General features: G+C 36.2%; 1 protein-coding gene across 5 annotated transcripts in view; it reads left to right on the top strand.

Annotated features, from left to right (window-relative positions):
• NUCB2 (nucleobindin 2) overlaps positions 1-14,471 on the top strand; it is a 62,303-nt gene that overhangs the window by 29,539 nt on the left and 18,293 nt on the right. For 4 of the 5 annotated variants that reach the window (XR_015766703.1, XM_088018188.1, XM_088018187.1 and 1 more), the window contains 3 exons: positions 2,608-2,751; positions 3,335-3,442; positions 7,110-7,236. Coding sequence is in view for 4 of the 5 variants with exons in the window: in XM_088018188.1 (XP_087874314.1) it covers positions 2,608-2,751; positions 3,335-3,442; positions 7,110-7,236 (379 nt within the window). In the remaining variant the exon portion in view is untranslated. Of the gene's footprint in view, positions 1-1,385; positions 1,406-2,607; positions 2,752-3,334; positions 3,443-7,109; positions 7,237-14,471 lie in introns of those variants that run through there. The other variant, XM_028116850.2, reaches the window with a different exon arrangement.

Genomic DNA, 14,471 nt, shown 5'->3' with positions numbered 1-14,471 from the left:
CTATGGAAAATAGTGTGGCAGTTCCTCAAAAACTTAAACATGGAGTCACCAAATTGACCCAGCAATTCCACTCCTTGGTATGTAACTGAAAGAATTGAAAACATGGTAACACAATAACTTGAACACAAATGTTCATAGTAGCATTATTCAAACTAGCCAAAAAAGTAGAAACAACCCAAATGTCCAACAGCTGATGAATTGATAAACAAATTGTGGTGTATACAAAAGCTTTACAAAAGAATGAAGTACTGACTCATGTCTCATGAAAAAAGCCAGATGCAAAAGGCTACATGTTATATGATTCCATATATATGAAATGTCCACAATAGGCAAATCTATACAGACTGAAAGTGGATTAGTTGTGAGAATGAGGGAATGGGGAGGACTGTTAATGGGTACAGGGTTCTTTTTGGAGTGATGAAAATGTTCTAAAAAATTAGATAGTGGTGGGGCGCCTGGGTGGCTCAGTCGTTGGGCGTCTGCCTTTGGCTCTGGTCATGATCCCAGGGTCCTGGGATCGAGCCCTGCATCGGGCTCCCTGCTCTGTGGGAAGCCTGCTTCTCCCTCTCCCACTCCCCTCCGTGTGTGCCCTCTCTCACTGTGTCTCTCTGTCAAATAAATAAAAATAAAATCTTAAAAAAAAAGGCAGAAAATATTGTTATAAGAAAAATTAGATAGTGGTGATAATTGCACAGCCTTGTGAATATACTATTATCCTCTGAATTGTACAATTTCAGAGAGTAAGTTTTGTGGTATGTAAATTATCTTTCAAAAAACGAAAATCAAAAATAAAAGATACACCTGTAATGGGCATGAAGCATGAATGAGGAATAAACTTTGGTTGTCATAAAAAAATAATTGTGGGAAGAGGAGAAAAATAATTTCTGTGGAGAAACAAATCATCCTTCTATTAAAGATTCATAATGCATAGTAGCCCATCACATGTTCTGAAAGGCTTGCAATGATGAAAACTTTATTTAGCTTCATTGACCCATCATCTCCCAAACATTTCATCCTGAAAAACATTTACTCACAGTGATCATGTTAAAGTATCCTAGAGGAGGATGAATCTTGGGCTTGAGCATATGTATGTAGGAATTACCTGGAAAGCTTCCTTCCTTCCTTCCAATTTTTTAAATTTAAATTCAATTAACTAACATGTAATGTATTATTGGTTTCAGAGGTAGAGGTCAGTGATTCGTCAGTCTTATATAACACCCAGTGCTCATTACATCACATGCCCTCCTTAATGTCCAGCACCCAGTTACCCCATCCCTCCACCCCTCTCCCCTCCAGCAACCCATAGTGTGTTTACCTGGAAAGTTTCTTAAAACAGATTCTGGACCTCACCCCAGAGATTCTGATTTCCGAGGTCTTGGGTGCAGCCTGAGAATCAAGCTCCCAGGTGATTTGATCCTTCAGGTTTCAGAACTAAACTTTGAGTAGCATCTTTACAGAATAGACAAACGCGTACCTTAACTGGGTAAATTTTATGGCATGTGAGTTATATCTCAAAAGAGATGCTAAAAAATTTGATATATTAGAAATAGCACTAAAATGTGAGTTCTAGTGATTTTGTAATGCAAGACCATGCTCTGTGAGTGAATTGTTTTAATTAAAATTTTCTTCGTCTGTAAAACAAGTCACTGCCCTATCTACTACCTAGGTTTGTGACAAAAATGAGGCAGTATACTCTTTTCCAAATTGTGCTCTATGGATAAAAACGTGACTTAAGAAAAGAAAAAAGTCCATAGTCAGCTAAGTTTGGGAGATTCTGAGTTAAATAATGCATATTCCACATTGCTGGTCAGACCAATATTCTTGACTTGGACCCTAACATGAGTCTGTATGTATAAAATCAATTAAATATGAGATTTTTACTCATTCTAATTCTTGTAGTAGATCCTCCAGAGCTACTAAAGATCCGTATGGAGTGGAATAAACAAAATCTGAATAATATTGTGGAAATAACAATACTTGCTCCTCTTTTGTTTCAAGCTTGATATTTTATTGACCTATTTATTTGAAAAATTATTGACCAAAAAGAATTTTAGCAAACGACTACTGGCTATGATAAAATGGTGTTTATAAGGCTAAGAGAATATTTTATCTAGTTGTCTCTTTTAATCAACTTATATTTATGGAGCAACTTATATTCAAAATTAGGTTGAAGCTAAATTAAATGTATCCAGCAAAAAATTTGCCTTCCTAGTATTTTAATTGAAAAAATATAGTTTTTCCTTACTTCTCCTTTTCTAAAATTTGGGCTATTAATTTTTTAAGATTTTCAGACCCTTATTATCATTTTTATTTGAAGCTTTTATAATTAAATGTTTTCTTATACTATAAGCTGTTTAAATTTTAAAATTTGTTTCCTTTTCTTTTTAGTTTTAGTTGAAAATCATTTCTCCCCTGATTTTCTTTAGTGATCTGTTTTAAGCATTATTTTGATAAGCTATAGTCTATTTTAAACCTCTTTTTAGAACTATTTTGTTGTAATAAATTTCTTGAAATTGGATTTATAATTAACATGGCATTGGGAATGCATGTATATATAGTTTGAAGACATCTTTTCAGGACCTTACTGTAATTATACCTTTATTTCAGATGAGGTGGAGGACCATCTTACTACAATGTTGTTTTCTCTTGATTTCCTGCCTACTTACTGCTCTTAAAGCTGTGCCTATAGACATAGACAAGACAAAAGTAAAAAATACTCAACCTGTGGACAGCGCAAAGATAGAACCACCAGTAAGTGAAATGATAAAGATAACCTTGTGGGAAGAATTTTAACCAAATGTTGCTAATATTTATTACTTATAAAATTGTACATTTAGGAACTATTTTGGAAATAGCAGTAAAAGAATATTGGATAAACATATGTTGTTTAATATTAGACAGTGTTTATTTAATGTAGTTCATATATTAAATAATGCACAGGAGAATTAATCATAATACATTTCCAATGGAGAGCTCACTAGCCAAGAAAAAACATTTGTATTGTATTCAAAGGAGATACAGCAATGAGGAGAGACAGGTGATGGTGGAACAAAATCAACAACTAATATTATTGGTTAAGTCCTCATTGTCTAAGCCATATAGAATATGTACCTTTATGTAACAATAAAACATTATATTGGTTCTGATATAAAATTCTTCATTTGAGAAATACAGCTTTTTAACTTTGTCCCAGCTATCAGAGTAGATACGTCTCAGTGCCATTTTGCTAGTCTATTTTTTTTTAATTAAAAAAATTTTTTTTTAGGATTGAGATCTTTAGATGCAGGGAAGGAAAAACTTTCAGAAACATTATTGTTTGTTTCTTAATTTGAAGGATACTGGACTTTATTATGATGAATATCTTAAGCAAGTGATTGATGTGCTGGAAACAGATAATCATTTCAGAGAAAAGCTCCAGAAAGCAGACATAGAGGAAATAAAGGTAAATGTAATTAAATAATTATTTAACAAATGTTAGAACATCCCAGACACTGAGTTAAGTACTGGGAATACAAAGATGAGACTCTTTCCAAGCTCTTATTTATTCTGAATAAATAATATCTAGAAAAAATTTTATTGGAATGAATATATGATGGGGGTATAATATATTTTGGAGATGCCTAGCATGGACACATAGTTCAGCAGTGGGGAAAGATGGAAAGTCATTTTTCCTGATAGAGGTAAGAGCATCATGCCAATAATTTCCCTGAATTATCTTGAGAGTAATCTTAGGTTTCCTTTGAGGAATTAATTTGATCTATGGAACTAATTTTCTGGGCTGAATAATATTTAATGTAGAACTTTCAGTGTCTCTTATCTACTTAAGTTAGGATTAAGAACATTATTTGTGGCAGGATGCCTGGGTGGCTCAGTGGTTAAATGTCCAACTCTTGGTTTTGGCTCAAGTCAAGATCTCAGAGTCATGAAATTGAGCCATGCTTTGGGCTCCACAGCCAGTGTGGAGTCTGCTTGAGATTCTCTTTCCCTCTCTCTGCCCTTTCCCTGTTCTCTCTCTCTTTCTCTCAAATGAATAAATAAATCTTTTTTTAAAAAAGAACATTGTTTGTGGGTAACCGAAAAGGTAGATAATAGGAAGTACAATAGAGAGATAATCCTGGTTTGGTATGGGAATACTTTTATAACTGTCTGCCTTTCACAGTCAATCCTATTCCCTATTGGGGCAGGGGGAGACAAAATGTAATAAGTTAAACAGTTATTCAATGAAAAAGATATAAGAATTAAAATAGACACTAAAGGGGCGCCTGGGTGGCTCAGTCGTTAAAGCGTCTGCCTTCGGCTCAGGTCATGATCCCAGGGTCCTGGGATCGAGCCCCGCATCTGGCTCCCTGCTCCGCGGGAAGCCTGCTCTTCCCTCTCCCACTCCCCTGCTTGTGTTCCCTCTCTTGCTGTGTCTCTCTCTGTCAAAGGAGTGAATAAAATCTTAAAAAAAAAAAAAAAAAGACACTAAAACTCAAGCCAACGGAATCATTATATAAATAGCTCCGCAAAGACTCTTATCAATAAAATTGGGAGAAAAAATTTAAAATTTGTCCTTTCCTTTTCAGCCAAGTATTTTGATCAGGTTTTTTTTTTTTAAAGATTTTATTTATTTATTTTGACAGAGAGAGAGGGAGAGAGCACAAGCAGGGGGAGCGGCAGGCAGAGGGAGAGGGAGGGGAGAAATAGGCTCCCACCTGAGCAGGGAGCCTGATGTGGGGCTCCATCCCAGGTCCCTGGGATCATAACCTGAGCAGAAGCGTCTGAAGGCAGATGCTTAACAGACTGAGTCACCCAGGTGCCCCTCAGCCAAGTATTTTGAAAGGGGAATCATACTGCATTTCTTCACTTCCCAAATATTGCTGACTGGAAAGATTATGGCTTTGTCTATATCATGCCACTGAATATACTTTCACGAAGGATGTCAGTGACTTCTTAATTGCCAAATCCAGTGAATACTATTTATTTCTGTTCTTACTGGACCCCTTTTTATTATCTCAGTGGTTCTCAGATTTTAGGACTTGTTGAAACACAGATTCCTGTGCCCCACCTATAGACTTTGTGATTCAGTAAGTCAGAACTTGCATTTCTAACGTTCCCAGTTGGTGCTAATGTTCTACTTGGGGACCACACTTTGAGAACCATTGTTGTATGTAATAATGATGACTACCCTCTCCTTGAGTATATCAGTCTTTTTGCTTCTATAATAGCAAATTCTCCTAGTTCGCCTTCTTACCTCTGAATATTCTTTCTTGGTCTCCTTTGTAGGGGGTTTCTTTTCTTTACCTTCCTCAGTGGGCCCCGTTGACTCAGTCCTAAAAAGTCTGTCTGCCTGATTGCTAGTTAGATTTGCAGTTTGTGATTGCAAATGCATTTATAAACAAGAGAAAGTAAGCTACTAGCTATTTTGTTTCTTAAATTTTGGAACATGTATCTAAGTACTCATCTAAGAGAAAAGTAATCAAAGGAGACAGCCTAAAAAAGATGAATTTTGAAAAGTTATTTATATATGTAACTATTAAAACTTAAGGTGGCCAAGTTATTTTTTAAAATTACTTTATTGAAATGTAATTCACATACCTTAAAACTTGCCCCTTTAAAGCATATAATTCAGTAGTATATCTACATGTGACCATCATCACTATCTACTTTTTTTTTTTAAAGATTTTATTTATTTACGTGACAGAGACACAGCGAGAAAGGGAACACAAGCAGGGGGAGTGGGAGAGGGAGAAGCAGGCTTCCCGCGGAGCAGGGAGCCCGATGTGGGGCTCGATCCCAGGACCCTGAGATCATGACCTGAGCCTAAGGCAGTCTCTTAACCAACTGAGCCGCCCAGGCCCCCCCCTTTTTTTTTTTCAAGATTTTATTTATCACTGTCTACTTTTAAACGATATCATTTCCTCCCAAAAGAAACCCTGTACCCATTAAGCCATCACTCCCCCCCCTTCTTATCCCTTGGCAATCATTGATCTACTTTCTATCTCTATGGATTTGCCTATTTTGGACATTCTACATAAATGGAATTATACAATATGTGGCCTTTTGTGTCTGGTTTCTTTGAGCATAATGTTTTTCAAGGTTCATTGTATTGTAGCTTATATTAGTACATTCATTTCTTTTTATGGCTGAACAATATCCCACTTTATGGATATTCCATATTTTGGTTATCAGCTCATCAGTTGATGGACATTTGGTTATTTCCACTTTTTATACTAGTATGAATAATGCTGCTATGAAAATTCAGGTACAAGTTTTTATGTGAACGTATGTTTCAATTCTTTAAGTATATACCTAAGAATGGAATTGCTGGGTCATATGGTAATTCTGTGTTTAACTTTTTGAGGAACTGCCAAATTGTTTTTCAAAGTGGCTGTACCATTTTACAATTCAAGTTACTTTTTGAGTTTCTTCTTTGTGCTTTGATTATGCTTTCAATTATATGGTTTTTATTTTCTTCAAATTTTTCTTTAAATTCCAGTTAACATGCAGTGTAATATTAGTTTCAGGTATAGAATTTTGTGATTCATCACTTACATACAACACCCAGTGCTCATCACAAAAAGTGCCCTCCTTAATACCCATCACCTGTTTAACCCATCCCCCCTGCCCACCTCCCCTCCAGTAGCCCTCAGTGTGTTTTCTAGAGTTAAGAGTCTGTTTTTGGTTTGCTTCTCCCCCCCCCCCCGTATTTATCTGTTTTGTTTCTTAAATTCCACATATGAGTGAAATCTTGTGGTATTTGTCTTTGACTGACTGACTAATTTTGCTTAGTATAATACTCTCTAGCTCCATCCATGTCATTGCAAATGGCAAGAGTTCATTCTTTTTTATGGCTGACTGATATGCCATTGTATATGTATACGTATCTTCTTCATCCATTGATCACTTGATGGACATTTGGACTCTTTCCATAATATATGTTTTTTACACATCTTGATTTTAGAGTTATAAACTGAGTATCTTCTGAAAGAAATGCTTTTTGTAATGCCAAATTTATCTAAATTAGTCTAAAGTATTTATCATACTTCATCATAACCCTAATTTTAATATATTGTGTCTGGTCTAAAAATGGAATGTAATAAATAAAACTAGCTTGTTAATTTTAACAGAGTGGGAGGCTAAGCAAAGAACTGGATTTAGTAAGTCACCACGTGAGGACAAAACTTGATGAACTGAAAAGGCAAGAAGTGGCAAGGTTAAGAATGCTAATTAAAGCTAAGTTGGATTCCCTTCAAGGTAAGTGCTAAAAAAAAGTAGGAAAGTTTCAGTATTTGGTTGTTGAGGTCAGTTTATATTGGCACATACCATGCTCTTCTAGTCAAAATTTAATGTTAGCATTGATTTGCATTCTCTTAATTTTTAATTTTTAAAATAGGTAATCACATCATTCAAAAATCAAAATGATTAGCCTTAAATTATTTTATCAATGAAAAGTAATGAATTAAGCCACTGATTTAAAGGAGGAAGAATGGGGCGCCTGGGTGGCTCAGTCGTTAAGCATCTGCCTTTGGCTCAGGTCGTGATCCCAGGGTCCTGGGATCGAGCCCCACATTGGGCTCCCTGCTTGACGGGGAGCCTGCTTCTTCCTCTCCCACCCCTGCTGCTTGTGTTCCTTCTCTCTCTGTCAAATAAATAAATAAAATCTTTAAAAAAAAATAAGGGAGGAAGAATAACATCAAAGCAAACCAAGAGAGAGAAAATCTAATTATAACAATTTCCATAGATGAAACAGAAAATCGTCAGAGAGCTTGCTCTAAAAAAACCATACTATGCCCAGAGAGTGTCAAAAGGAATTCTATTAAACTGTTAAAGAACAGATTGTCAGGACACCTGGGTGGCTCAGTTGGTTAAGTGTCCAACTCTTGGTTTCAGCTCAGGTCATGATCTCAGGGTCGTGAGATCGAGCCCCGTGTTGGGTTCCACACTCAGTGGGGAGTCTGCTTGGGATTCTCTTCCTTCCCTGTCCCTCTGCCCTCTCTCCTTCTCAAGTAAAAATAAATACATCTTTTTTTTTTTTTTTAAAAAAGAACAGATTGTCAGTGCTATTTAAACTATTCCAGAGCATAAAAAAAGAAGGAAAGCTTTCATACTCTTAATATGTATTGATGCCAAAACCAAAATTATTTTATGTCAAAAGTACACCATATAATAGCAAGTGCATTTATTTTAGGAATGCAAGATTGACTTAATATTAGGAAATCTAATACTATAAATCATCATATGAATAGTAATAGAAAAAATTTTGGTGTGACAAAAATCAAGAAGTCAAAGGACAAAGGATAAATTAGAATAAATCTTTGAAACTTCTATCTTTTAAAATTAAGATTTGGCATGTGTGAGTAGCACATTTGGTTATGTGTCCAACTCTTGGTTTTGACTCAAATTGTGATCTTGGGGTTGTGAGATAGAGCCCTGCCTTGTATGGGGCTCCAAGCTCCGTGCAGAGTCTGCTTAAGATTGTCTCTCCCTCTACTTCTACCCCTCCCTCCACCCCTAGCCCTGCTCCCCCATTCACACACACTCTCTCTCTAAAATAAATAAACAAATAAACAAATAAATAAATGAATAAAATTAAGATTTGATTCTTTTAGAGCAGTGTAAGGTTTACAGCAAAATTGAAGGGAAGGTGCAGAGATTTCCCATTTGCCCCCAGCCCCCCAAACATGCATAACCTCCTTCATTACTAGCATCACCCACCAGAATGGTAAATTTGTTACAATTGATGAACCTACATTGACACATCATAATCACCCAAAGTCCATAGTTTACATTAGAGTTCACTTTGGTGTTTTACAGTCTAGGATTTGAACAAATCTATAATGATATGTATCTACCATTATAGTATCATGCAGAATAGTTTCACTGCCCTAAAAATCCTCTGTGCTCTGCCTATTCATGCTCCTATATTCTTTTAATTTTAGACTGTGAGAATATTAAATAGCTATGAAGTAGAATTTTTGAAATGTGAAGATATCCACAGATAAGAAAGCAATCTCCTATATCATATGACCATCTCTAAATCTACAGAAAAGGAGCAATTGACAAAATTTAACACTTCTTAATTTTAAAAAAGTAATAAAATAGTGATCAATAGATACTTCTGTAACATGATCAGGTATGTTTAACTCAGCCACATCATACTTGGTAGGGAAATGCAAGTGTGTATTCTAATTAACATCAGGAACAAGACGATGTCCACAATCACCACTACTAATTATCATAGCATTGGAGGTACTAACAAAAACAATTACATAAATGAAAAAAAAAAAACTGGAGATAAAGTAATTGAAAAGGAGTTGATAAAACCATTTCTGTTTGCAGGTGATAGGATTATATACTTGGAAAACTCAAAATAATTGACTAAAAAAGTAACATAAAGAACAGGAAAATTCAGCAAGGTAAACTTAATATCCAGAAATCAGTATTTTTCATATGCAACAGCCAGTTACAAGATATAATGGAAGAAAAGACTCCATTTACAAATACCAACAAAGATAAAATACCCAGATTAAACCTATTAACAAATTGGACTTATAGACAAGCTTTAAAATACTCCTGAAGGATGCAAAAGTAGACTTGAAAAAAATGAGAAGACATAACATCTTTTTTTTTTCAGTTTTATTTTTTTATTATTATATTGTGTTAGTCACCATACATTATTAGTTTTTGATGTAGTATTCCGTGATTCATTGTTTGTGCATAACACCCAGTGCTCCGTGCAGTATGTGCCGTCTTTAATACCCATCACCAGGCTAACCCAAACCCCCACCCCCTCCCCTCTAGAACCCTCAGTTTGTTTCTCAGAGTCCATAGTATCTCATGGTTCGTCTCCCCCTCCAATTTCCCCCCCTTCATTTTTCCCTTCCTGTTATCTTCTTCTTCTTTTTTTTAACATATAATGTATTATTTGTTTCAGAGGTACAGGTCTGTGATTCATCAGTCTTACACAATTCACAGCGCTCACCATAGCACACACCCTCCCCAACATTCATCACCCAGCTCCCCCATCACTCCCATCCCCCACCACTCCAGCAACCCTCAGTTTGTTTCCTGAGATTAAGAATTCCTCATATCAGTGAGGTCATATGATATAGGACATAACATCTTTTTGATACAAAGACTCAACGTTATAAACATGTCAGTTTTCCTTAGGTTAATTTATAAGTTTGACAGGATCCAAATAAAAATATGTACTTTTTTTTTCTGCTGCTAGACAACTTAATTTTAAAGTTCATATGAAAAAAGAAGCAAAAAAGCTACATACTTCAGAAAAAGAACAATGAAGGACTAGATAGATAGGTTAGGTATTAAAATATATCACTAAGCCCCAGTCATTAGAACTGTATAGTTTTGGCATATAAGTAGAAAGACCAGTGGAACTAAATAGAAATACCAGAAGTAAAAGTAAATACATTTAGAATTTAGTTTGAATTAAAGGTGGTATCTCATTATTAGTAGGATCAAGATAGATTTTTAAAAAGAATAATGTTGGTACAATTGGTTAGCCATTTGGAAAAAGGTACAGTTAGAGCTGTATCTCATTTACATCAGAATAAGTACAAATGAATCAAAGATATCAGTGTAGAAAATAATACCATAAAAGCACTAGATGACAACATAGGTGAATTTCTTTATTATCTTGGAATGGCCTTTCTAATTATGAAACAAAATCAAGAAGCTAGATTTGACAAGTGGGAGACCCTTCCAGCTGGCTGACCTATTTTTGTGACATGTCCCTTATAGGCTATAATGCCAACGATGGTTCATTGGCATTAATAAACATTTGAACATTTACTCCTGGTGAATAGTAGTTTTTTTTTTTTTTTAAAGATTTTATTTATTTATTGGACAGAGAGAGAGGGAACAGAAGCAGCGGGAGAAGAAGAGGGAGAAGCAAGCTTCCCGCTGAGCGGGGAGCCCGATGCGGGGCTCGATCCCAGGACCCTGAGATCATGACCTGAGCCGACGGCAGATGCTTAACGACTGAGCCACCCAGGCGCCCCGTGAATAGTAGTTCTTAAACTTCAGATTGCATAGGAATCACCTGGGGAGCTTGTTAAAAATTCAGTTAACTGGATCTTACCTCTAGAGTTTCTGATTCTGGGGGTGAGTAATATGTATTTTAAACATGTGCCTCTGGTCAATGGATCATATTGGAGAAATGCTTGTGTAGAGCATTAAACTCCTTGCTGGTGAATAGACATAGAAAACCAGTACCAAATATTCCTTATCCTGAGATTTAAGGAAATCAATGAGAGGTAAACTGAGCGCATACCCTACTACCTCAGGTGGTCAGACATAGAAGGAGGTTCCGTCCTTAAATCTGGGCCTAAGGTGTTTTGAGATTACTTTCCTCTTAGACAACCTCCATCCGTTCCATCTTGGCAATATTTTCTTTATTCCAAATAGGGGCTGAATTTCATTATCTAAAGAAAACTGTCTGATGCTTAGAAAACTTATGTATGTTTTCTTACTGATTCAGAATTTATGAATTGAAATTTCTGATAATTTGAAGAAAGACTTAAAGGGTCTTTTTTTTTTTTTTGGTATAATTTTTAAAGTAAGTAATACATTCACATGGCTGAAAACCAGAAACTATAGAAGGCATATAGCAAAAGTGCTCTGATATTTTTGTGTCCTATCAGTTCCCCCAACATGATCCTTCTGTTTCTTCATTCTTATATAAGCAAATACAAATAAAAGTCCTTATTTTTCCTCTCTTTTTATGCAGAAGGTTAGCATATAATACACATTTTGTACTTTGTCTTTTTCTGTTAACAACATATTTGGAGACCTTTCTGTATTAGTACATGGAGACCATCTTCATTTTAAAAAAGTTTATTTTATAGCTGCATAGATTTCCATTATATGGATATGCCATAATTTATTTAACTAGGCCTCTGGTGATGAGTATTTGGGTTATTTCTAGCGAATAGTCTTGTATATATATCGCTGTATATCTGTGTAAAATTATCTGTAGGATACGTTCCCCACAGAGAAACTATATATATGTATTTGTAATTTTTATAGATATTGCCACCTCCACAGAGGTTGTATCAATACATACTCTTATAATTTCTCACATCCTGTTAATAGTATGTATCTTCAGACTTTAAGAGTTTTACCGTTCTGTTAGATAGTATAATAGCATGGTTTTAATACACATTTCTCCTATTTTGAGTGAGGTTAAGCATCTTTTCATGTATTTCACTGTCCGGTCATATCTTTTAGGCCTGGGTCTTATGACAAATCTTTTCTTCATAAGTAAAATTTGTACAGTGCCATACAAAGAATTCAGCGAAATCTTAATTTAACTAAATATAGCAGTTTCTTACTTTCTGGTATAACAAAATGTTCCAGGCTCATCTTGTACCTATCCTGCCCCAGGCCTGGAATGAGCTATTTCTCTGAGGATTCCTGGTTTTTTTTAGTGGGAAATGATATTACAGACCAAAGACTGGCAGTAGGTGTGCTCATTGCTTCTGGAATATATTTTCTTTCTTTTCTTTTCTTAAGATTTTATTTATTCATTTGAGAGAGAGAGAAGCACAAGCGGGGGGAGGGGCAGAGGCTGAGGGAGAAGCAGACTTTCTGCTGAGCAGGGAGCTTGACGAGGGGCTCAGTCCCAGAATTCTGGGATCATGAGCTGAGCCGAAGGCAGATGCTTAACTGACTGAGCCAATCAGGTGCCCCTGGAATATATTTTCTTATTGACATTTTCACTGGACAGAGATAGGAGATTTATGCATGTCTATATACATCGACATACACGGGCACACACATTTTTGGCTGTATAAATGTATGTGCGTATATACACACACATGTGTGTGTACCTGTAAAGCATACATACATATGTATGTACATATTCATATTTTAGAAATAAGTTCACACAGTGCTAATTCTCATCTATTTCTAGAGATTTATTTCTTTTTTTAAAATTTAAATTCAATTAATTAACATATAATGTATTATTAGTTTCAGAGGTAGAGGTCAATGATTCATCAGTCTTATATAATACCCAGTGCTCATTACATCACGTGCCCTCCTTAATGTCCATCACCCAGTTACCCCATCCACCCACCCTTCTCCCCTCCAGTAATCTTCAGTTTATTTCCTATGATTAAGAGTCTCTTATGGTTTGTCTCCCTCTCTGATTTCATCTTGTTTTATTTTTTCCTCTTTGTCCCCTATGATCCTCTGTTTTCTTAAATTCCGCATATGAGTGAGATCATATGATAATTGTTTTTCTCTGATTGGACTTATTTTGCTTAGCATAATACCCTCTAATTCCATCCACATCATTGCAAGTCGCAAGATTTCATTTTTTTGATGACTGAGTAGTATTCCATTGTGTATATATACCACATCTTTATCCATTCATCTGTCAATAGACATCTTGGGCTCTTTCCATAGTTTGGCTATTGTGGACATTGCTGCTATAAACATTAGGGTGCAGGTGCCCCTTTGGATCACTACATTTGTATCTTTGGGGTAAATACCCCATAGAGCAATTGCTGGCTCGTAGGGTAGCTCTGTTTTCAACTTTTTGAGGAACTGTTTTCCAGAGTGGCTGCATCAGCTTGCATTCCCACCAACAGTGTAAGAGGGTTCCCCTTTCTCCGCATCCTCACCAACATCTGTTGTTTCCTGATTTGTTAATTTTAGTCATTCTGACTGGTGTGAGGTGGTATCTCATTGTGGTTTTGATTTGTATTTCCCTGATGCCAAGTCAGAGATTTTTTTCTTGCCTTCCATGATTCCATATTTGTACATTCCTTTTTTCTAAGTGAGAATTCTGACTTTTAACAAATCAACACATGTACCTATTTTGCTCAATTCTATAATCCAACTGAAATAGTCCAGACTCACTTTACCCTTTCAGCTACAATACACTGTGGCTTGTTTTTTGTTTTTGTTTTGTTTGTTTGTTTTTTAAGTAGACTCCATGCCCAGCGTGGGGCCCCAATTTTTTTTTTTCAAGATTTTAAGTATTTGACAGAGAGAGACACAGTGAGAGAGGGAACACAAGCAGGGGGAGTGAGAGAGAAGCAGGCTTCCCGCTGAGTGGGGAGCCTGATGCGGGGCTCGATCCCAGGACCTTGGGATCATGACCTGAGCCGAAGGCAGATGCTTAACGACTGAGCCACCCAGGCGCCCCTCAAAATTGGGTTTGAACTCACAACCCTGAGATCAAGACCTGAGCGAGATCAAGAGTCAGACACTAGGGGCGCCTGGGTAGTTCAGTAGGTTAAATGGCTGCCTTTGGCTCGGGACTGAGCCTCATGTTGTTGGGCTCTCTGTTCAGTGAGGAGTCTGCTTCTCCTTGTCTCTGTCCCTCCCCCTGTTCCTGCTCTCTTTCTCTCTTAAATAAATGAATAAAATCTTAAAAAAAAAAAAGTCAGATGCTTAACCAAGTGAGCCAGCCAGGTGCCCCAAACTGTAGCTTGTTTAAAAAAAAATGTTCACAAAGA

Source organism: Eumetopias jubatus, unplaced genomic scaffold, assembly GCF_037043125.1.
Source record: "Eumetopias jubatus isolate StellerSeaLion01/CBP00866 unplaced genomic scaffold, mEumJub1_p1.0 scaffold_13, whole genome shotgun sequence".
Taxonomy (NCBI): Eukaryota; Metazoa; Chordata; class Mammalia; order Carnivora; family Otariidae; genus Eumetopias; species Eumetopias jubatus.
Note: the sequence above shows the minus strand (reverse complement) of the source record. Positions and strands in the feature narration are given on the sequence as shown.